A 24543-nucleotide genomic window follows, 5' to 3' on the forward strand; every position below is an offset into this window, starting at 1 on the left:
GAAACGTCAACTCTTTTCTTCTCCCGAAGGGTCATGAGGACTCGAAACGTCAACTCTTTTCTTCTCCCGAAGGGTCATGAGGACTCGAAACGTCAACTCTTTTCTTCTCCCGAAGGGTCATGAGGACTCGAAACGTCAACTCTTTTCTTCTCCCGAAGGGTCATGAGGACTCGAAACGTCAACTCTTTTCTTCTCCCGAAGGGTCATGAGGACTCGAAACGTCAACTCTTTTCTTCTCCCGAAGGGTCATGAGGACTCGAAACGTCAACTCTTTTCTTCTCCGCCGATGCTGCCAGACCTGCTGAGTTTTTCCAGGTAATTCTGTTTTTGCCGTGTCCCTTCAAGTTGTCCTCGAAAATCAGTCACTCTGAGCACTTCTCCAGTGTGGCACTGGAACAGAATGGGTTGCATGGGGCTGGAGGAGGTCGCAGAGATCAAGAGGGGATTTTTTTTGTGTGTCAGATCACTGTTGAAACTGAACAAAGTGATTTTTTTTCTTCCCTTTTCCTCTTCACAGGGTTTAACTGTGATCAGCTGTGCATCGAGTCTTCAGTTGATTCCAAAATTATCAATGTGCTATATCTCGACTTGTTGCCACATTTTTTTTGGATCAGCATATCTCCCTCTGCTTTTAAATGACACTGACTGCCCCCCTACATCTTTGTCACTGTCCCAATGGCGATTGATGCTGGAGTCAGACCCTTTGGGTTGAAGTTAGTAACCAAGCTTGTCACTGGGCATGTCCTCTTCATATGATCATGCAGCATAGATAGAGGCCATTCGGCCCATCCTGCCTGTGCTTTCTCTTTGAAAGAACCAGCCAAATAGTTCCCTCCCATTCCCTGTAGCCTGACAAATTATTCTTCTTCAGATATTCATACACTTATATTTTTAAAAATTTATAATTGAGTATGCTTCCACCATCTTTTTCAGGCAGTGCATTCCAGATCATAATGGCTCTCTGGGGAATTGTTTGTAGTTGCTCTAGCATTGTTGGGTTTAGCCCAGTGCTAACATATCAAGCTGGAACAAAACAAGACAAAATCCCATGCCTGGGCCCCCTGTTTATCTTTGAAATATGGTGTCAGCTATCCAAGGTTACTTCTGGTGTCCCCCAGGATCTTTACTTGGCCCACTTGTATTTCTCATGCTGCCCCTCTATGACCACATCTAAAAACACATTGGGTTCCACTTGTACGTTGACAACACCCACCTTTACCTCACCACTGCACAGCAAGGTCCCACAAAGAGCAATGTGATAATGACCAGATAATCCATTTTGTTACGTTGCTTGAGGGCTGAATATTGGCTTGGACATCAGACTTGCTTCCTTGCTCTTCTTCAAAATGGTGCCATGCGATATCTTAAGTCTATCTGAGAGGGCAGAGAAGACTCAGTTTAATATATCAACCGAAAAATGGCACCTCTGAAAGTGCATTCCTCCTGTACTGCACTGGTGGAGAAAGCTCAAGGTAACTATGGAGCTGGGGGCTGGATGAGTTTGCAGAGAACAGGAGGGGGAAGGTCACAGCAATTTAAACACGTTGTAGAGGGTTTCAGTAACAGGATGGCTGAGATTCAAGTGGAGCTCAGGCGATGTTATAAAGGTAAAATGACAGCCTTTGTGATGGATGGGGTTTGGAAGCTCAGCTCAGGGTCAAACAGGACACAAAGAGTGGCTAGAGTAAGAGAGGGATTGGAAGAGATTTTACTAAATGAACCAGGAGAAAGAACAGCATTAGAGGCAGGGGAACAGATGGCTGCTATCTCAGCGACAGAATCTATAATTAACTCAATTTTTGTTAGAGGTGAGTTGGACAGAGGGGATTTAGCAAGACAGTTGATCATAGGAAAACAAGACTGGGTTTATCTTTGCACTCTAGGATGAGCAATGGTCAGTTTTAGCAGAGAGGAATGAGGCCTCATAAGAGTTTGACATGCTCTAACCAGATCTGCTGGTGGATCACTAAGCCAGTTGTGTGTTAAATATGTTCAGGTTTTCATCCTTGCACTTGAGAAAACAACCAAGGAGTCCATACCAGGAGGAATGGCAGGGGCAGGAGACAGTGAAGGTTCAGCTGGGGTCAAGACCATCGGAGATGGAGGTAAGCGAGTGCCTAACCAAATCAACCAATAGAGATCAGGGTGCCCAGAAGTAATGGGTGAAAGGGACATAGTGTGAGTTAGGTTACAGGAAGGTGCCTGGTATGATTATCACTCTATGCTGAGCTAGGTGAACTCACCTGTCGTGGTGGTAAAAGTGACATACTTGTGCCTGTGAGTTTGAGGAGGAAAGTTGGTAAGAGTATCAGGGAAAAAAGAAAAATGGGTGAACCAAGCGCTACAAAGAAACAGGTTGGAGACTACTAATCAGAAGAAACTTTGCCTCGTAACATAGAGGACCCATCCCTTCATTAGTGTCCTTTTTTTAACAGTTCTGTTAACATCCACAACAACTTCGCTTGGATGAGGACACAACTAACAAAGAATGAATGGTAGGAAAGATTTCAAAATTATACAGAAAACCATTTTGGCTTTTTAGGAAAAAAACACACCAAATGTGTGAACCATAAAAAAGGACAACTTTTAAAGGGAATATAGATTGTATCAGAGTAATTTTAAAATCAAAATTATTTTAGGATTCTAATCATGGTTATAAACTGCATATTGATTTAATTTATCAACTAAATTAAATTAGTATCCATTGAGCGCATAATCCAGGTTAACACCAATGCAACACTAAGCGAGTGATTTTCTGTTGGAGGCACTGCCTTTCAGATGTGCCATTATACTGAAGATCCATTTGCCTGCTCAAATGAACATAAAAGATCCCATGGCACTATTTTGAAGAAGAGCACGGGAGTTCTGCCTGATGCCCTGGCCAATATTCATCCCTCAACCCACATCACCATTAAGAGGTCATGTGGTTATTATCACCTGTTTGTCAGAGCTTGCTATGCACAAAGTGGCTCTCATATTTTCTATATTCCAACAGTGATAAATCTTCAAAAAGTATTCAATTGCCTGTAGAGTCCTCAGATTGTGAGGGGTGCTGTATTAATACATGTCTTTCTTTCTTTTAATAACTATTATCTCCTTAAATTTACTAATTGATTCACTAACAAGTCCAGCATTTATTGTCATCCATGACGCCCATTGAAGGGCTGAATGGTCTTAAGTCCTACAGTAGACCCTTGAGAAGCTGGTGGTGAACAATTGTTGTCTATGTGATGATTCCACAAGGAGCTCCAGAATTTTGACCCATTGATGATGAATGAACAGCAATGTATATCTAAGTCAGATGGTGTGTGTCATGAAGGGAACTTGGAGGTGATGGTGTCCGCATATGCCTGATAACCTTATCCTTCTAGGTGGCAGAGGTGATGGGTTTGGGAGGTGCTATTAAAGAAGCTTTGATGGGTTACTGCGGTGCAGCCTATAGATAATGTACACCATCACTGTGTGCTGGTGGGAAAGGGAGTGATCTTTAAGGTGGTGGATGGGCTCCTGATCAGATGTTCTGGATGGTTTTGAGTTTCTTGAGTGTTGTTGCAGCTGCACTCATCCAATCAAGTGTAGAGCCTTCCACATACTCTTTAATTGTGCATTGTAGATAGTGGAGAGGCTCTGGAGAGCCAGCAGTTGAGCCAGTTGCCACAGAATACACAATGTCTGACCCACTTTAGTAAGCACGACTTTTATGTAGCTGATCAGTTTAGTCCCTAGTTAAGGGTGGCATCCAGAATGTTGACGGAGGAGGATTCAGGGATAGTAATGCTGTTGAATGTCAAGATGAAGTTTGCTGCAGTTGTTACTTGCCATTTATCAGGTCAAGTCTGAACGGTTTCAAGATCTCGTTACATGCAGGTATGGATGACTTCGTTATCTGAAGAGTTGTGAATGAAACTGAATGATGCAATCATTAGTGAACATCCCACATTTGACCTTATGATGGAGTAAGGGTCATTGATGAAGCAGCTAAAGATAGTTGGGTATAGAACACTACCTTAAGAAACTCCTGTGACAACTACAACCATCTTCCTTTGTGGTAGGGTTACTCCAGCCACTGAAGAATTGACCCCCCAATCCCCATTGATTTTAATTTATGAGGCTACTTGATGCTGCACTTAATGGAATGCTGCCTTGATGTCAAGGGCAGTCACTCTCACCTCAACTGTGGAATTCAGCTCAGCTTTCCATATTTGGAGCAAGGCTGTAACGAGCTCTGGAACTGAACGCTTCTGACAAAACCCAAACTGAGCATCATTAAGCAGGTTATTGGTGAAGAAATGCCACTTGAATGAAGCACTGTCGACAACACCATGCATCATTGCTGATGGTTTAAAATAATGGTACAGCTTTGGATAACTAAATAAAAGCATCTCTTTTTAATTGTCTGCCTTTTTCAATCAATAAACTGCTTTGTAAAGACAATTTGGACTTTGCTTTAGGAAGGTAGGATATAATTCATTGCCATAGATTAATGCAGTGTTAACGCTAACATCAATAATAACCATATTATATATATTCAGTGCTTTTAACATAGTGCAATGTCACAAAACACTTCATAGAAGCATTATTAAACCTATTTTGAGACTGAGCCACCAAAGGAGATATTACATACAAACAGGGAGCAAGAGTAGGCCACTTGGCCCCTCAAGCCTGCTCCACCATTCAATAAGATCATGGATGATCTAATTGTAACCTTCTGCCTACCCCTGATAACCTTTCACCCCCTTGTTTATCAAGAATCTATCTAGCTCTGCCTTAAAAATATTCAAAGAGCCTGCTCCCACTGCCTTTTGAGGAAGAGAGTTCCAAAGACTCATGACCCTCTTGAGAGAAAAAGTTTCTCCTCATCTCTGTCTTAAACGAGTGACCCCTTATTTTTAAACTGTGACCCCTAGTTCCAGATTCTCCCATAAGAGGAAACATCCTCTCCACATCTACTCTGTCAAGACCCCTCAGAATCTTAAATGTTTCGACCAGGTCACCTCTTAGTCTTCCAAACTCCAGTGGATACAAGACTAACCTGTCCAACCTTATAAGACAACCCGCCCATTCCTGATATTACATCTTTCCTTAAATAAGGAGACCAATACTGTACACAGTACTCCAGATGTACAGTGCCCTGCACAACTGAAACATAACCTTCCTACTTTTGTATTCAATTCCCCTCACAATAAACAATAACATTCTATCAGCTTTCCAAATTACTTGCTGTACCTGCATACTAGCATTTTATGATTCATGCATTAGGACACCCAGATCCTTCTAAATCGCAGAGCTCTGCAATTTCTCACCATTTAGATAATATGCTTCTTCCTGCCAAAATGGACAATTTCACATTTGCTCACGTTATACCCCATTTGCCAGATCTTTGCCCACTCACTTAACCTATCTATATCCCTTTGTAGCCTCCTTATGTCCTCTGCACAACTTAATTTCCTACCTATCTTTGTGTTGTCTTCAAATCTAGTAACCTTACCATCTGTTCCTTCATCCAAGTTATTTATATAAATTGTAAAAAGTTAAGGCCCCAGCACTGATCCCTGTGACACACCACTCATTACATCCCGTCAACCAGAAAAAGGCCCATTTATGGCCACCCTCTGTTTCCTGTTAGCTAGCCAATCTTCTATCCATAACAATATGTTACCGCCTACACCATGATCTTTTATTTTATGCAATAACCTTTGATGTGGCACCTTACCAAATACCTTCTGGAAATCTAAGTACAGTACATCCACTGATTCCCCTTTATCCACAGCACATGTGGCTCCTTCAAAGAGCTTGAATAAATTGGTTAAACATGATTTCCCTTTCACAAAACCAAGTTGACTCTGCCTGATTGCCTTAAACTTTTCTAAGTGCTCTGCTATAACATCTTTAATAATAACAGATGTTAAGCTAACTGGCCTGTAGTTTCCTGCTTCCTGTCTCCCTCCCTCTTTGATAGAAAGAGTAACATTTGCCATTTTCTAATTTAATGGAACCTTCAGGACTGGTGAGCAGTTGTTCTGATGGTGTCCCTTAAATGAGGATAGAGAGGTGGAAAAGTTTAGGGAGGGAATTCTCAAATCTAGGTACTGCTGAAGGCACTGCTGCTGATAGTAGGGCAGAAGAAATCCGGGATGCAGAATAAGACAAATTTTGGGTTAAATAACTTTTTAATATCACAGGACTAATGGCTACATTATATTGCTGTACAGTCAATTTAGCAGCTTTTGGTAAAGAAGGGTGCCTGCAGTCTGTTAAAACATCAAAAATACCTTAAACATTTTATATAAATTAGTCAGTCTGTCCTTTGGAAATCGGAAATAAAAACAAAATGCTAGAAAAACTCAGCAGATCTGGCAGCATCTGTAGAGAGCGAAACAGAGTTAATGTTCTGAGTCTATGACTCTTCTTGAGAGCCCTTTGAGATGCCCATTGGTTGTGAAAAGTGCTATACAGATGCAAATCTTTTTTTCTTCATCAGAACTGGAAAGGTTAGAGACATAACACATTTTAAGCATGTACAGAGGCAAGAAAGGGGGGAGAACAAAAGGGAAGGTCTGTGATAAATTGAAGGGCAGGAGAGATTAAATGACAAAAGGGATGATGCTGCAAGGCAAAAGGAAATGGTGATGGGTTGAGTAAAGGAACTTAAATTGGTCTAGCAGAGGTGCAAATGGGAATAGCAGCATCATTGCCAAAGCTGTCCTCAAAAATGGGGGCATGGGTTAAACTCTGAGATTGTTGAATTGTGTTGGGTACGCAAAGCTAATTAGGTGAAAGCGCCTGATCAAATGATGAGGCACTATTCCTCGAGCTTACATTGAGCTTCATGAGAACAGTGTAGAAAGCTGAAGACAGAGAGGTCAGAGTGGGAATGGGGCATGGAATTAAGTGACAGGCAAGAAGCTTGAGATCACACTTTTCAGACTGAATGGAGGTTTTCTGCCAAGTGGTCATCCAATCTATATTTGGTTTCTCAATAAATAGGAAACTGAATTGCACACAACACGTAAGTATACTAAATTGAAAGAAATACAAATAAATTTCTATTTCACCTGGAAGGATTGTTTGGGGTCCTGGGAAGGGGGAAGGTCTAAGAGCAAGAGTTGCATTTCCGGCTTTTGCAAGGGAAGGTACCATGGGAAGGGGAGAGGGTGTTGAGATGATTGAGGAGTGGATCGGGATATCAAGGAGGGAACAATCCTTTTATAATGCTGAAAGGGGAGTGGAGGCTAAGATGTGTTTGGTGGTGACAGGCAGCAGAAATGGTGGGGAATGATTCATTGAATATAAAGGCTGGTGGGGTAGACAATCAAGACAAGGGAACCTTACCTTAGTTATTGGAGGGAGGGCAAGAGGTGAGAGCAGAAATTCAAGAAATGGAACCGGAACAGTTGAGGGCCCTGTTAACCATTTGTTTTTTCCTTCCCCCACCCACACATTCCCTGTCTTTCTCCATTTCACTCTCTGGAGATGCTGCCAAGCCAGCTGTTTTTGCCCAGTTTCATGCTGTTTTCCACAGAGTGATAAGCAACACTGATTTTAAGCGTTCAATTTCTTCTCCAATATTTTTGAGTTGTGACCGAAGAAATTAATTAATTTTCAAGAAGTGACTGGCATTCCCCGATTGGTAATAAATCAAGTGAAACAAACACGTTTATTTTTGCAATTTCAAAGACAACTCTCTGGCTGGTGAGAATAAGTATCTGTGGTTTGGAGAACAAGGACAAATTGGCGTGTAAACGGGAGGAAGAGTGAGAGAGTAAGTAAGAATTATATAAGAGATTTTAAACTGGTATTATATTAAACCAAAACAAGAAAGAGTTAAAAATGTATTTGTAAAAAAATTATTTGTTCCACTTTTGACTGAATTTCTTCAGGGTGTAGCTTTTTAAAAGGTACAAATAACTTGCGCCTTGTGGTACAATTCAAACTCTGGTTTGATTAGTATCAATGCAAAACACAGCTTTGGAAAAGTATTTAATAAATTCATGGGTGAGCCACATAAGGAGGTATTAGGACAGATGAACGTTTAACCAAAGAGGTTGGTTTTAAGGACACCTTAAAGGAGAAAAGAGAGGTAGATAGGTGAAGAGGCTTAGGGAGGTAATTCCATAGTTTAGAGCTTTTGCAGCTGAAGGCAAGCCTGCCATGGGTGAAGTAATCAAAATTTCAGATGCTCAATATACCAGAATTGGAGGAATGAGGATATCTTGGAAGGTTGTAGGGCTGGGGCAGATTATGGAGATAGGGAAGGGTGAGGCCATGAAGGGATTTGAAAAGAAGGAGGAAAATTTTAAAACCAAGGTATTGTTTAACTGAGAACCAATGTAGACCTGTAAGCACAGAGGTGATGAGTGAATGCAAGTTAAAATAAGGGAAGAAGAGAGTTTTGGATGACCGCAAGTTTATGGAAGATAGAAAATGGGAGGCTGGCCATGAGTGTGTTTGAGTAGTCAAGTCTAGAGGCAACTTCCAGCAACCGCACAGTTAAATGCAGAAATCAGTAAGTTTCTGTCTGCATTGACCTGTTCCTCCAAATTTCGTTATATCAGTATCTTACTGACTCACCATTGAAACACACGGAGCATTTGTAGTTGCTGCATTTAACAACAAGAAACCCACTAATCTCACCAGAAAAAGTTAAGGCTGTCCATTCTACTTTAAGTGGATATTTAATGGTGCAATAAGTCTTATTTATTGCCAAACAACCTCTCTGGCACTGAAAATTAATCTTCACAAATGTGTAGTCTCATTCCTTCCAATTATTGTTGTGAGATTTAAAAATAAAAAGTGTAATTTAACTTTTTCTTTCTGCCTCTAATTTGATCTTTATTTCTCTGGTTTGTTTTTGGTGTATGATTAATGCTGAATGGGCTCCTTCTGTCTGCAATTACTCTATAAATTCAGCATTGGTAATATTAATTAGCACTTCTTGGTTTGGACTCTGTATGATTTATTAATAACCATTCTTCAGTCTGACTCGGAACTATATTGCTGTTCCTTCACTGTTGCTGAGTCAGGATCCTGGAGCTTCCTTGCTAACAGCACTGTGGATATACCTATACCACATGGCCTGCAGTGGTTCAAAAAGGTGGCTCACACCATTTTCTCAAGGGCAGTTAGGAATGGGCAATATAAACGCTGGCCTAGCCCAGCGACACCCACACCCCTTGAAAGAATTAAAAAGTCTGATTAGTTCAGGGGATACATAGATGCTTGGTCTGTTCCCACATATCCGAGAAAGTCTGTAGAGGGAGCCACCCTGAAATGGATCTCTAATTACTGTGCAAAAGCCCATAGAAATTCTGTGGGCTAGTGTTGTACTCTCACCCAAATAAGTGTTCAATCAAATTGCAGCAGTGTTTCTCCATTCATTACAACTTTTTAATGAGTTCTTTCTATGACACATGTTCTATGTAATTCCCCCTATAAAACATTTTGCTATGTGTGTGCCTAAGGGCCAACATTTTTGGTTACTGGGAAAATGAAAAGGAAATTGACAGGATCCAAGAGGACTTTTTTCCCCCCAAAAACATACTTTATTCATAAAATTGATAAAAGTACATTACATGACAGTTTGGAATTGACATTACATGAGGTACAAAACCAATTCAGTTTCTTCCAATGCTGTGTTCCTCATTAAGAAATAGCTACCGTCATCCAAGAGGACTATTTTTCCAAAAGTATACTTTATACATAAAATTTATAAATTTTACATGACTGTTCAAAGTTGACATTACACCAGATCAGTTTTTTTCCCAATGCTGTGTGTTACTCATTACTTTTAAAAATACAGTTACTATTTACAATATTAATTACATGTCAAACATACAGCCCAGGGGAGGGGGTTTAACCCAATTTCCAGCCCCTCGGTTAGGCTGAGAGGAGGACATGGTCAGGGTGAAGTGGGACAGCTGCATGTCACCCAGGAGCTGCTGGATTGTCCGGGGTGGGGGCGGGGCCAGGCTCGGTCGGGAGGGAGGGAGGCGGGGCCAGGCTCGGTCTGGTGGGTGGGAGGGAGGCGGGGCCAGGCTCGGACGGTCGGGTGGGTGGGTGGGTGGGAGGGAGGCGGGGCCAGGCTCGGTCGGGTGGGAGGGAGGCGGGGCCAGGCTCGGGTTCTCGCGAGATTGTGGAGAGAGGTTGGAGGGGAGGGAGGGGGGAGGGGCAGAGACTGAAGGCCCCGGGCTCGGAGGGAGAGTGTGCGCTGGCCGATTCACAGAGAGCGATTTGAAGGCGAGCCGCGATGGAGGAGATCAAAGAGGAGCCGCAGGCGGTGCAGAACGTGGAAAATACTCCGCACGAAGAAAACGAGACGCCGGATAAAACGTAATGAATTCTCTCCCCTTTAACCTTTCCGTCCGCCGTTCCCTTTCTCAGCCCCTGTGTGTGTGGGGCCGCCTGAGCTTCAGGCCTCTCCGGCCGGCCGGTCGGTCTCTGCTCAGCCCCCCCCCCCTCCCCTCCCCTCCCCTCCCCTCCCCCACCGTCCCGCGTCTCTTTCAGTTTAAAACTTCTCCTCACGAAGTTAGCGCCCGTTTCTCTCCCCCCCCCCCCCCATCTCTTCCCCCCCCATGGGCCGCGAAGCCGGGGTTTTTTTTTAAACACCCCTCCCCCCCCTCCCCTCCCCTCCCCTCCCCCAACTCAAGTTACCACCAAGCGGGTCTAACACACCCGCTTTGTCGTGCAGTCTGATCCAAATTCCCATCACAATGTGTCCCTCGCTCTTACACCTGAAACGTGGATCGATTTGGACCCTGCGATTGATTATTAATTATTATTATTATTAATTTTTTTTTTGCGACGTGTTTTCCTGCATCGCAAATTCGGCTTTTTGTCTTTTCCCGCTCGGAGGGAAAGTCGCTTTGGTATTGAAATGGTGTTTGTGGCTGTTCGGGGGGGGAGGGGGAAGGGAGCTTTTATTGGTAACCCTTTGTGGTGGGGGTGGGGGGGGGGGGGGGGGGGGAAGCTAACGATCCGTCGTTTTAAAAAAAAACACAAAATGACCGGGGTTTAAGCAGCCTTCAGTGTAGATGGGAGGATTTATAGCCCTTAGGTTAGTTCTCTCACGGCCTGAATCTGAATATTTTTTCCATTTGCTCCCGAGATCGTGGTCTGAAGGTTTTCCCTTTTTTTTATTTCTGGGGAGCGACTCTTTTCCCGTATCCTAGGCAAATTGCTGTAATTGTTTCGTCATTGTACACCTAACAAAGAAGATGCCCACGTGGTGCTCGGTAAACGTTTAATATGTTCGAATGTAATCATTATAGATCAAGACTGCCCACTGAAAATAAAACATCCGCCTGCCTGTATGAAGGCACGTTTACGGTTATATATTAACGTTGTTCGTAGAGAGAACATCCTCCACGATTGAATGTGGAAGGGATCCCAATGCCAAGTGCGAATGCTACCTGCCTTGTTACGGTACTTGCAAGAGTGGAGATAGTTTTCATCCAACAGCCAATTAGTGCCAGTGGGTTCAGCCGACATGTGGCCTCTGCTGCCTTTAAAGCAACAGAGTCAAAATCCTGGAACTCCCAACCTAACAGCACCGTGGGTGAACCTACACCACAGGGACTGCAGCCGTTCAAGAAGGCAGCTCACCACTACCCTTCCGGAGGGCAGATAGGGGATGGGCAATAAATGCTGGCCTAGCCAGTGAAGCCAGCATCCTGTAAATTAAAATAAATTGTCTTTTTTTAGATCATTTTTATGGTAATTAGAAAGTTAGTTAATAGTGAGATCCTATGTCAGCAAACTTATTTAATTATCTTTTATACGTTCCATTGCTTACAGATTTTACGCAATGATATTAAGCTTTCAAGGTATATTTCAAATTTCAGCGCCTTGCCAGACCAACCATTTAGCATGGATGAGCCGAGCAAACTACATCTTTTGGGCTAGTTGTTTCCTCAATTTGTTTCGTAGTCTGGGACTGATGGCAAACTGATTAGATGAGCACCATTTGATTTCTCATTGATAATATATCAGTAGTTTGCATGTGATATTTATAATGCTGACCTGTGGTGTCCAGAACCCATGTTTTCATGAGACCCAGGAGCTGTTGTTAGAGACTGTGCTAAAGGTGAGTGGCTTTCCACCCTACCAGCACCCCTAACAGCCTAAACTACATGATGAACCCATGATTCAGTTAACAGCAATATTTTGAGTCAGAACAATGTGAATTCTAGCCCTGTTCCAGGATTAGTACATAATCTAGGCTGTAGACCTGCTGTATGTGCTGTCGTTGGGATGAGAAATTAAATTGTGGGTCTATCAGGTGCATATTAGAGAACCTGTAGTATTATGTAGAGTGGAGTTCTTGATTTTTTCTCTCAACCAACAACCCCCAAGATAAATTTAATGTCATTGTGATAATAAAGACCTGTATAAATATAAGTTTGATATTTCCAATAGGGGCTGACTGCATTGTGCAGAAGGGAACATGGGAGAGTGATACCCATGCCCTGGTTTTCTGAATCACTATGTTTCAAGTCTCCTTTCCTCCCTTTAAAAACACCTACTCGAAAGCGAGTGTTGTGCAATCTATCAGTGGCAAGGAATCTACTAAATAAGTTTTATTCTAAAATGTAGGAGTTCTGCTATATTGGGTTACAACTTCGTTAAATTTGCTTTCTAAACATGTTTTAAAATAAATACTTTCTTAGTTCATTTTCTATATGCTTATGGTCAGCCACAGCAAGCAATTAGAAAATCAAATGGGTATATTGCAGCATGCAGGTACAGCATGCAATTAACAACTTATATTTATATAAGCCCCTTTAATGTGAAATGTCCCGAGGGGCTTCAAAGGAAAATTATGAAGCAATGCATGACAGAGTCACATAAGGTGATAGTAGATCAGGTAACCAAAAACTTGGTCAGAGGTAGGTTTTAAGGACTGTTTCAAAGGAGGAAAGCGAGGTAGATAGCTTGGAACCTAGACATGACCACCTATAGTAGAACAAGGCTAGAAATTGAAGAGTGCAGGCTATCTCAGAGGGTTATGGGATTGGAGGGGATTATAGAGATAGGGAGGGGTAAGGCCTTGGAAGGATTTGAAAACAAGGATGAGAATTTTAAAAACAGGACATTGCTTGTCTGCGACCCAATGTAGGTCAGCAAGCACAGGGGTGATAAGAGAATGGAACTTGCTGCAAGTTAACACAAAGGCAGCAGAATTTTGGATGACCTCAGTTTTCAAAGGACCGTGGGAGACCACCCAAGAGTGCATTGGAACAGTGAAGTCTAGGGGCAACGATGACATGTATGAGGGTTTCAGCAACAGATGAGCTGTGACAGAGGTGTTAAAAGCTCGTTTTCAGAGCGTGAATATGAGGTCGGAAGCTCATTTTAGGATGAACTAAAACACCAAGGATGCAAGCTGACTGGCTTAATCTCAGATTGTTGCCAGGCAGTACAATGGAGTTGGTAGTTGGGGAGCAGAGTTTGGAGCGGGTACCAAAAATTCTGGCGTCAGAATTGCCAATGTTTAATTGGAGGAAATCAAAGGACATGGTATATTAGGTTTTCTAACAGGGACTCCAGTATAACTGTAAAGAAGTACGGCTGCAATTATATAAGGTCTTGGTGAGACCACACCTGGAGCGCTATGCAGTTTTGACTCCTTACCCAAGGAAAGATATACTTACTTGCCTTCGAGTGAGTGTAATATAGGTTAACTAGACTGATTACTTGGGATGAGAAGATTATCCTACGAGGGACTATAGGGTAGATTAGGCCTATATTCTCTGGAGTTTAGAAGATTGACAGGCAATCTGATTGAAATATAAAATGCTTAATGGGCTTGAAAGGGTTGATGCTGGAAGGATGTTTCCCTGGGTTGCAAATTTTGAATTGCGATTACCCTCAAATAAGGGGTTAACTATTTACAACTGAGATGAGGAGCAATTTCTTCACTTAGAGAATTGTTGGATTTTTTTAGTTTGGAGAGCTGTGCATGCACAGTCTTTGAGTATATTCAAGACAGAGCAACTGCAGCAGTGAAGGCATGGGGATTGCTCTTACTGGTCCAATTGTTGGGGGTGGGAACAATGAGGGGTAGCACCACACTAACATTTGACAGTCTAATTTCACAGAGGAGGAATGACCACTTGCAGGAAAGCTAATTTCATCCTGAAACTATCCTGAAACAATCAGTATCTGGAGTGGATAGAGGGGGAGAAATCACAAGGGAACAAATCATAAATCCTTATCATTCTAATGTTTAACACTGGAAAAAAATGATCTCTGAAGGCAAAGGGGCACATTAGTGGGGTGGTGAAAAAGGCATATGGGACACTTGCCTTTATCAATCGAGGCACAGATTACAAAAGTAGGGAGGTCATTTGGAGTTGTATAGAACCTTGGTGAGGCCACAACTGGAGTACTGTGTGCAGTTCTGGTCACCACATTATAGGAAGGATGTGATTGCACTGGAGGGGGTGCAGAGGAGATTCACCAGGATGTTGCCTGGGATGGAACATTTAAGTTATGAAGAGAGGTTGGATAGACTTGGGTTGTTTTCGTTGGAGCAGAGAAGACTGGGGCGACCTGATCGAGGTGTACAAGATTGAGGGGCATGGACAGGGTGGATAGGGAGCAGCTGCTCCCTAGTTTAGTTGAAGAGTCAGTCACAAGGGGACATAATTTCAAGGCGAGGGGCAGGAGGTTTAGGGGGGGATGTGAGGAAAAACTTTTTTACCCCGAAGGTGGTAACGGTCTGGAATGCACTGTCTGGAAGGGTGGTGGGGGCAGGTTGCCTCACATCCTTTAAAATGTACCTGGATGAGCACTTGGCACGTCATAAAATTGAAGGCTATGGGCCAAGCACTGGTAAAGGGATTATGCAGGTAGGCCAGGTGTTTCTCACGTGTCGGTGCAGAATCGATGGGCCGAAGGGCCTCTTCTGCACTGTGATTCAGAGGTCGGTACATTTTTGGAAACTAAGAGAATTACAAGAAAGTGGGGGAAGGTGAAGTTGAGGTAAGCAGTCAGCCATGATCTTACAGAATGATAGATCAGACTGGAAGGGGGGGTATGACCTACCTACACCTGTTCCTACTTCTGTGTTCTTATGACTCTTAAAATCTATGAGAATAAAGAGATGATGAAGTGCAAGCAGGGCTGGGACAGGCAGCTAACTCATTAACCACAAAACTGGTTCATAGTCTACACTCTGCTTTTTGGGGAAGGAGTTGCATTATGCACAGAACTTTTGAAGTTTGCTTAATATTGCATAAATTTTCAATTATAAATCCCACTAAAAGATATGGTTGTTATTGGGTTGAAAGCTTTCAATATTTTGTTGGAATTTTGAGACAAATGACTCCCTTTAGAACATTTGATTACTTTTGTATAAAGTTAATGTATTTTTCTTTAATATCTAGTGAAGAGGATGAGCCTTCAAAAGAAGAGACTTCAAGTTTGAAGGAAAAATCCATAGGAAACAAGAAGTCTAATAGATTTCATCCATATTTAAAAGAGAAGACAACAAATGGAGACAAGAAGGGTTATAATCGTAACCGAGTGTTTATTAGCAACATTCCGTATGATACAAAGTGGCAAGTGATTAAAGACCTTATGCGAGAAAAAGGTAACTTATAGAAGGAGTTTTCGTACATGAATAACAAAATAAATCCACAATTTACCATCTTTTAATAGTTTATGGTTTTAATTTTACTGATGACATAGTAAATGAGAACACAAAAGTGCAAGCGTAAATAAAAATGAAGCAAAACTTTCTATATTCATGTTTTCTTGAACAGCACTAATGATGCCATTTTTTTGTGCTTTGAATTTGGCCTTAAAACATTTAGCTTAAGTGAGGGTAGACCTTAAAGTTGATTTTTTTGCTTTGATACAAACATATGCAATATTTTATCTTGTTTGGTCTAATCTGTAATGCTAAAGTCAGTCATGCATAAAAGTGAAAATTGCTATTTTATAGTGGGGTGGAGCAAAAGAGTGTTTTAAGAGCTCCGCATCATGCTTACTTCACGTGCTTTAATTGTTCCAATATTTTACAAGTGGGAATACGTTGAAGTTTTTATGGATAATATTGTCCGAAGAGCCCATCCAATAGTCTGCCACTGTTTCCAAGATGTACAGATGAGGACTTTGATTAGTCAATTCTGCCTTGCAAAAACACCTGTTAGAAGAAAAATAAAACTATCAGGCCCTCATGATACCTGAAGAGCAACAGTTCTAGGATATTTGTAGGACAAAAATATTCTCTGTGGGATTGAAAAGCCACCACCTGGAACATTTCTCTTTGGGGACATTATATAAATGCAAGTTGTTTGTTGTTGAGATGTCTTGAGATACAGGCTATTCTGAAAACCTTTTAAAAAGCATGGAAATTATGCTAAGGCTTCCAAAATGTAGCTCCAGAACAAACTTGCATTGTTTATTTTTTTCCCGAAAGACAACAGAATTTATTTTTTGGCCATGGAGAGTTTACACCAAGAGATACATGAGCCATGCAAAGAGTGGCATCTCTGCTTCTTTAGTGTTTACTTGAAGTTGTCACCATTCCATTACTTTTGTAGATTCCAGTGGGTTGCTTTTGGATCATTTGAAGCAAGATTTTTTTTTGTGTGAAAGATTTCTCATGAAGTCTGTATTCTCTTTCACTTTGGTCGAAGTCTTTCTTGCCCTTGTCCTTTCTCAAAAAGATCAGTGTCAATTTCTTGGGATAATAATTTGCTGAATACCTGGATTCCAGCAATTTTTCCTTTTTCAGGGTATAAGTTTCTGGAATTTGGGCTCCACTAGATACTTCAGTTAAGTAGTGCTGGTACTCCAAAGAGAGCCCATATTCAGTCCAGCTCATAGAGATTTGGGTATAATTGAGTGATGCTCCCAAAATGAATTGGTTGTGCAGTTTGGATCTAAATATTCTGGACTCTATGAAAACAAGCTTCAAGATAGTAATAAATTATAGATCATTTGGATTGTGCACCCAAGAGTTTGGGTGAGTTTTGTTTTCAGTTCTGGCTGTCATTACTTTATGATCTTCATAAAATGGGACATATGGAAGCAGCAAAGGACATTAACTTGGATGTACACCCACCTCTTGTAGTATGATTGTGCTGATGAAAAAGAACTTGCATTTGTATAGTGTCAAACCATGCCCTTCTCCCAAAATGCTACACAGCTAAACTTTTAAGTGGAGTCAGTATAGCATGGACAAAGGTATTCAAAAGCAGTTTGATTAGATGTGTGGTAACTCAAAATTATGTCCACTACTTAACTAAGGAGAGCCTATATTTGGTCCAGCTGTATAGAGATTTAGGTATAATTCAGTGACTGACCTTACCACCTCCCAAAGTAGTGGAAACTCCTGGGATCATGTGCTTACATTCTAAGGATATATAGCACACTGAATTGTTTTTGTCTAATGTTAATGTCTTAATTACAACCCCAAAATGTGTATCACTTGGACTGTGAAAGTCGGTGCAAAATAGGATGGGACGGAGTGCCTTTAGATTCATTTTTGAAGCTGGAGGACACCATAATTCACCACAAGATCAAGCATTCATCTAGTTGCTGCAGAATGGGAGCTTGTCAAAAAGCTTGCTCAGCAATTATCTTGTAATCGCTTTGTCCATTGCTGGAAGACTTGGTTGCTTTTTTAAAAATATTCTTTCACGGGATGTGGGCATTGCTGGCTAGGCCAGCGTTTATTGCCCTTGAGAAGGTGGTGGTGAGCTGCCTTCTTGAACCACTGCAGCCCATGTGAATCTATACTCCGTATCCATCTATCTTTGGAATTTGGATTCTCACTTACAGTGGTGTCACCTTATTAATATTCCAGATCCAGAATGTTGAGCTTCACTGAACTGCCGTATCTTATTTGAACTGATAAGATTACATCCGTTGGCATGTTTTATTTTTATCTTGGGAATTCATGTTTCCAAATTTCAGTCTTGCACTGAATGAAAGTTGGATGTTTGTATATTGAAAGAAAATAGATACATAGGATCAAGGTTATTTTTTCTAGGGAATGTTTTCCTTTTTAATGACATCCTTGGCAATCTTGTGACAAAGGAATATTTGTTAAATTGGCTGTTGGCATATATAAGCCTGAAGCCTAGTTGTTCACGAACTGGAGAAAGTTAGTGCCCAGTCAGGTGTGACACATACCATGCAGTTGCAGTGTTCTGTCGGCAGGTCCTTAAAATAACTTATGCTTTGTACAATTTCCTTGGTTTGATTATTATTTTACAGTTGAGTCTGTTCAATTTTGCCTATATACAAATGATTTTCAACAACTTTTGCATGCTCTATTTCTGGAATCAAATATGAGATCATTATTAGAGGACTTGATATAGGTGTAGTGTTTCCCATTATTTTAGGTATTATTCAGCTCCACATGCAAAGCTTCCTTCCCTATTTCCCCTCTGTCATTAAAATTATACAAGCTCTTATTTGTTATTTGGAATTTTTCAAGACCCTAGAATGTAACATGTTAAATAAATGTATATAGGTTTTGGGAGAGCACCTGATGAAAGCATGGCACGAACCTCTTGAGGGACAGTATACCTGGTATTTTCTCTTACTATTATAACAGTTTAATTTTTTTGGGCTAAACTATATTAGTGAGTATATAGAAAATTGCACCTACGGTAGGTAATTAACATTGTGAAGACCTGGTTATTGCAGTTCACTGCACACAGGTATTGTTTTGATTTTAGGTGCTGGTAAATTATCAAACAGTTTGATTATTATGGATGAATATAGCTTAAATTTGACAAATTTTCAAAACTTTATTATCCAAAATAGTGCATATTTTGTACAAACTGATTTACGAGTAGATGATTGACCAAGAGCAATTTGAGATTAGCAGAGCCGTGTAGGCATTTGAGACAAAGTATCAAATGGTGTAAAGGCCTTTCCAATAAGGATTTGTTCTGTTTTGCAGCCATTTGTATAATTCTGGGCTTTGTTTAGGCCTTGGGATGGATTATTGAAGTCCTATAATTGATGGTTGAGCATTGTAACTTCTAAATACATAGAAAGTGAAATTTCCTTATTGTGCACATGGCAATGTCGGTTTTTATGGTGAAAGGAAATTGCATCTGGAAGAGAAAATGTAGAAAATTACTGATGCTTGCCTTTAAGTCTTGGGAGAAAACTGGAAGTTGTTTTACTCCCTTTATCGTCTTTATTAAGTAAGATGGACATTGGTTCCAAGTATTTTTAATTCCTTTATTATTGAGCCAATTACTGGAGCTTAAAATGATCTTGTGCAAAGTACAATGTCTGTAACTTTTGATTTCTGCATCTGTTGTAAGGTGACACAAAGTTTAATTGTGAAGCTCAATGTCTTGGATTTGGATTTAGATTTTTATGCCATGATATGGCTGAATTATTGCTTTTGTGTGTTGTGCAATAAGCATTTTCATTGCAGTATTGTGTCTATGTATTTGTGACTTTACACATCCAGGGTTGTAAGCTTTGTCACCTTAAAACAGTGTATTTTGACTGCCACAAAGTTGGCTTTGATAGGAAAATGTATCTTGTTTTAGCAATGTCGGATTGTTTATTAAATGGTAGTAACAACATTTGTTATTTGTTCACCAACTATATCATACAGGCCAAATCTGTTTAATTAGCTGCTATATGATAGTAAATGTTGTTTGAATCCGATTCGGATGATGCAGGTGACAAATCTTTGGGGGAAATGTTGATTTTTTTTTTCATTTTAAAAAATTGTTATGTATTGTAATTACTAGGAGGTGTGCTGGTCTGGTGTTGATTGTTGGTGAATAATGGGTTGTTCCTCTGTAGTGTTGTGTAAGCGGCAACAGTGAAGTAAGTGTGTGGTCTTTTAAATGCATTGTTTTTGGTATTTCCCCTCTGTATATCTCATGTAGTTGGTGATGTTATATACGTGGAACTCTTTAAGGATGCTGAAGGAAAGTCAAGGGTAAGTGGGAAAATCTGCTCGGGGGTTCATAAGGTCCTCAGCAGTTTTATTTTTTTAACTTATTGTTTAGTACAGGTAGCTCAATTTAAGGTGTTTGTTAGCTAGGATGCCCTTGTATTTATTGCCAACTCTGCTTTATGCTGGAGTTTGATTGTGTTGTCTGGCATTATGAAAGGGATAATCTGCAGGCCTGCAGTGGATATTTTCATGTTTAATTGATTGGACTGGTGTTACTGTAAACAAGTTGTAATGCATTGCTTGCTTTTACAGAAAAGTAATCCTAAACTATAGGAGGTAGTTGCAGCAAGGGCCTGTTATATATAATTACAGTAGTTCTTTTGTGAATCCTTTTCCTGCATATTGTAACAATTAAAATAAAACATTGAAGAAAATTGTGTAACTTCATGCTCTAAACTATTGTTTCTTCTTCCCCCTTTGCATTGCTTGTCATCTGACTTTAGGGTTGTGGGTGAGTAACTGTCTATCTTTATTAATGTTCAGTTGCTAAAGTATTTTGTGTTTCAACTAGTTATATATAAAAACCAGACTTTGTTTCCCTTTTAAATCTTTGTGAATTCTGGAATATTTCATTTTAGATTGAATGCTTCCTACTTAAGAACAATGCATTCAACTCTTTTTAACCTTTCAAAGAAAATCCCAGACGCCATATTTAGGTCGCAGATGTTTTGAGTAGCAGCTTTTATCTTGGCTTCAGAGAGGTGCATGTGCTGCTACTTCCCAAGGTACAGAGTGCATGCACCAGTTAACTGCCCCATTTAAAACTTGCTGGATTCGATTTGCTAAAATCAGCCACCAGGAAGACCAGATGGTCATATAGGATAGGATCAGGCAAATTTACATGGGCCTTTCACATACAGCAACAATCCCTAAGTGTAAGGAACTGGCCAATATGTAAGTATTTAATGTGTTACAAGATTATAAGATCCAAACCCAAGAACAAAATTTGTCTTTTGCAATTGATGCTGCATTGCTGTTTTATTTAAGAACCAATGTTACATTTTGTATTATGCAAATGGAATCTTGAAGAATTCTTGTATTTGATGAGTTGTATGATCTCGCACATCTTGTTTTTAAAGCCCATTAATTTTGGGGAAAATAATGGGAGAGATACAGTTTTTTCTGTATTTGGGCACTCTTGCCCAGTATCAAGAATATTTATTTTATAATTTCAAGAAAATGTTGCTTATTTAGTATTGCAGATGTATGAACAGAACTCCCATTATACTTATTAAAATTCCAGATTATAAAGTTTAAAAGGGACTTGTCTAATTGCTGATTACGAAGATACTGTCTTGGTGTAGGGCAGTATGGCAGGAAATATTATCTGGTGGACAGGTTGTATAGATAGCAATCAGTGCAAGATGCATGAACTGATTCTCATTTAGTTGAGACCCACTTTATTTTAAAAAATAATTTTTCATTCAAATCTACAGTGTTGTGGAATTCAAAACTGAAGATTTAGTTTCAAAAGCTCTAGATGTTATGAACAAATATGATCTTGGTGGAAGACCACTTAATATAAAAGAGGTGAGTAGTAAGTCATTGCTCTAGTCCTTGATGAAGAGGTTCTAGAAACTTGTATTTGAACTGAATATTTCTCATTTATGCAGTTACAAGTATACATTTACTAGGCTAATGTAAATGGGAGTTTGTGCAAAGTATTTCAAAATGGCCTTTATTTCCCATTCATTCATGGGATGTGGGCTTCGCTGGCTAGGCCAGCATTTATTGCCCATCCCTAGTTGCCATTGAGAAGGTGGTGGTGAGTTGCCTTCTTGAACCTCTGCAGTGCATGTGGTGTAAGTACACCCACAATGCTGTTAGGAAGGGAGTTCCAGGATTTTGACCCAGCGACCGTGAAGGAACAACGATACATTTCCAAGTCGGCGTGATGAGTGACTTGGAGGGGAACTTGCAAGTGGTGGCGTTCCCATCTGTCTGCTGCCCGTGTCCTTCTACATGGTAGTGACCATGGGTTTTATGCTTACCCCTTATCCATTCAAATATAATGAGGTATGGTGGGGACTGGACAACTGTCACTTGTTTACTTGGTAAAATCGCAATACTTGGAATTGGCCCTGAGAAATTTTCTTGGCTTTCCATGTTTTCTTCCTGTAAAAATGACATTTTAACTGTAATCATTGGTCAGTCAGTTTTCACAGTGCAGCATCCCACAAACGCCAAGTTAGATAAGTGACGGGTGAACCTGTTTAGGAATTTGCAAAACTGAAGAACAGATTTGAGGTTTTTTTTTAAAAAAAAGGCATGGTAATATACATAATATACTTGCTATTTGCCTTAACATGACTAACGCTTCATTCTCAGCTCATTTGCTTTGCATAAACAACATTTTGCTCTCAGCCTCTTCCCTTTTTCAAAAGCTTGCTGGATTTGCAGGTTAATTGTTGGTTAAGTTCTGATAATTAAGAGCTTGAGTAACCTTAACAATTCCATAATTGTCATCAACTTCTTTGACCCAGAAATTGAACAATGCTGATTGTGAAGTCTTATTCCTTTAGGTTGTAAATTGTTCTTAAGATTAAAGACACTTTTTAAAAAAATCTTGCTTTTCCTATCTTTATTTCTTTCAATCCAATCTTTCCCTCTTTATTTCTCTTTCTGTGCCTGATTGGATTCTAATTTGCCCTTATTCCAAGTCATCCTGTTTCTCTTTTAATCTTTATCTCACTGGTTAAGGAAGTACATTTAGTTCCACCTTTCACTAAGGTACCAGCTATCCTGTTGCCATCTCCATGCTGTTAAAAATTAGGCCACAGAGAATAAAACGGGGCATGCTGTGGGTTGATCCAACCCATTACTACATTGCTGCTTTCGTTGGAGGGTGAAAGCCCAGGTGTTGAATAGTTTAAGATTATATCATTTCTAACATGACACAAAACAAAGGCTATGCATGGTTTGAGGTTGTTTATTTTGAATTATCCTGTAAACTTAATTGTAATGTTAAAGTGCAAAAAAAAATCAGTTTTAAAGTCAAACCAGGGGGTTAGTTTTCTAGACTGAATTGTATGAAGGCTGATGACATTGACTACGCTCTATTTTTGGTGCACACCCACAAGCAAATAAAGGGTTTGACTTCCTGAAGTGATATACCTTCATGAATCAGGAATGCTCTGTGGCAACAGTTACATTTTTTTGCAGCTTTTTTTTTGTAAGAGGGAAAATAAATTTGCATATATCACCCACATAGCATCCTGCGGTGGTTCTCTGAAGGAAGTGAATGGAATAATTATGTGGATGCCCCATGCTATTGTACAGACCCTGATTAGTATGCACTTGAGTTAAATATTTGGGCAACAGTGACACGGCAGTGCTTTGGGGTAATGAGACACACTGGACTTGGTAGATTCATGGCATTTGGTAGGAGGGTCAAACCTCGCTCCTAGCTTCAATGGGATTCATGTATTTCGAAGGTGGCAGTCTTTTTTTTTGTAGCAGACATGAGACAAGCCACCCCCAAACACCTTTTGGAGCTAAGCCACCTTGGCTAGTTTGTCAGAAGTGCCGGCACATTAACTTTGTGTTGCTCTGTTTGGTTTCGCTCTTCACCTGTCATACATTTTAAATGGGATTGCAACTATTGAAAACATTTTCTCCAAAATAAGAGTGCAGGAATTTTCAGGAACAGGGAATAGCCCTGCTATAAAAAAAAAACTTTCCGCTTTAAATTTTTGATTTGGGTCCTTCCTTAGTGGAAACTGTCATGAATTTAGACATTTGCAGCATAGGGATGCATGGACATTTTCAGCAGGAAATGTTGCGTCAAAGAACAGGTTGACCGACTGTGATCAGGGCAGTTGGTGCCAAGATCCTCTTGAAATGTGGGGGGTGATTTTAGATTTGTTCTGAGAAACATTTAACAACGAACTCTTGGCTGTTCTATGCATTGGGCTCTGTTTGACATTTGCTCACAGACAGACAGGCTAAGGGATGCCCTTGATAGTTCTCTGGCAGTGCTTGTTGTAATTTATGGAGAGAAACATTTTAAATAATTTAAATGAATGGCACGGTGGTCTAATATTGAGAAATGCAATTGTCTAATGATGTAGACAGGAAGTTTAATTGGCTTGCTCAGTTCAGAGATTGGCTCAGTGTTCTAATGTAATTGAGGAATATTTTTTGTCCAATGCTGTGTATAATGTAGGACAAAAGTAAAATGTGAAAAATACGCAGCGGGTTAGTCAGCATGTGGGTGAGCAGATAAGTTAACAGAACTGTTCTGATTAAGTTTCATACCTGAAACATTATTTGTATGCTTTGTGCATAGAGGCTGGCTAACCTGAGTATTTCTAACATTTGCAGTTTTATTTCTGCTGCTGACAATTTCGGAGTTTAACTTATTAATGGTTAAGCAGCCTGCGATTGCTGTTTCGTAATGCCTTTGAGGTTTGACCCTTCTAAATTGAAAGGATTTGGAACTATATTTTAGTGGGGAAACTGGATAGTAGTTAATCTCGAGTAAGCTTTCAAAGCAGCAGAATGGTTGAATCCAGGTAACCCTGTGGTAATGTTCCACTACATAATTAAATAACAGCTTTCCACCTTTTCACCTCCTCCCTTTAAGCCGCATGCCA

The 24543-nt window shown here is 40.4% G+C and overlaps 1 protein-coding gene across 3 annotated transcripts in view; it reads left to right on the forward strand.

Moving 5' to 3' along the window:
• myef2 (myelin expression factor 2) overlaps positions 1-24543 on the forward strand; it is a 35447-nt gene that overhangs the window by 656 nt on the left and 10248 nt on the right. The window contains exons 2-6 of one of the 3 annotated variants that reach the window (XM_041174962.1): positions 2436-2495; positions 15387-15592; positions 19878-19930; positions 20392-20399; positions 21385-21478. In XM_041174962.1, coding sequence (XP_041030896.1) covers positions 2436-2495; positions 15387-15592; positions 19878-19930; positions 20392-20399; positions 21385-21478 — 421 coding nt within the window. Of the gene's footprint in view, positions 1-2435; positions 2496-10153; positions 10330-15386; positions 15593-19877; positions 19931-20391; positions 20400-21384; positions 21479-24543 lie in introns of those variants that run through there. The other 2 variants (XM_041174964.1, XM_041174963.1) reach the window with 2 other exon arrangements.

The sequence above is a fragment of the Carcharodon carcharias genome, chromosome 26 (genome assembly GCF_017639515.1).
Source record: "Carcharodon carcharias isolate sCarCar2 chromosome 26, sCarCar2.pri, whole genome shotgun sequence".
Lineage (NCBI taxonomy): Eukaryota > Metazoa > Chordata > Chondrichthyes > Lamniformes > Lamnidae > Carcharodon > Carcharodon carcharias.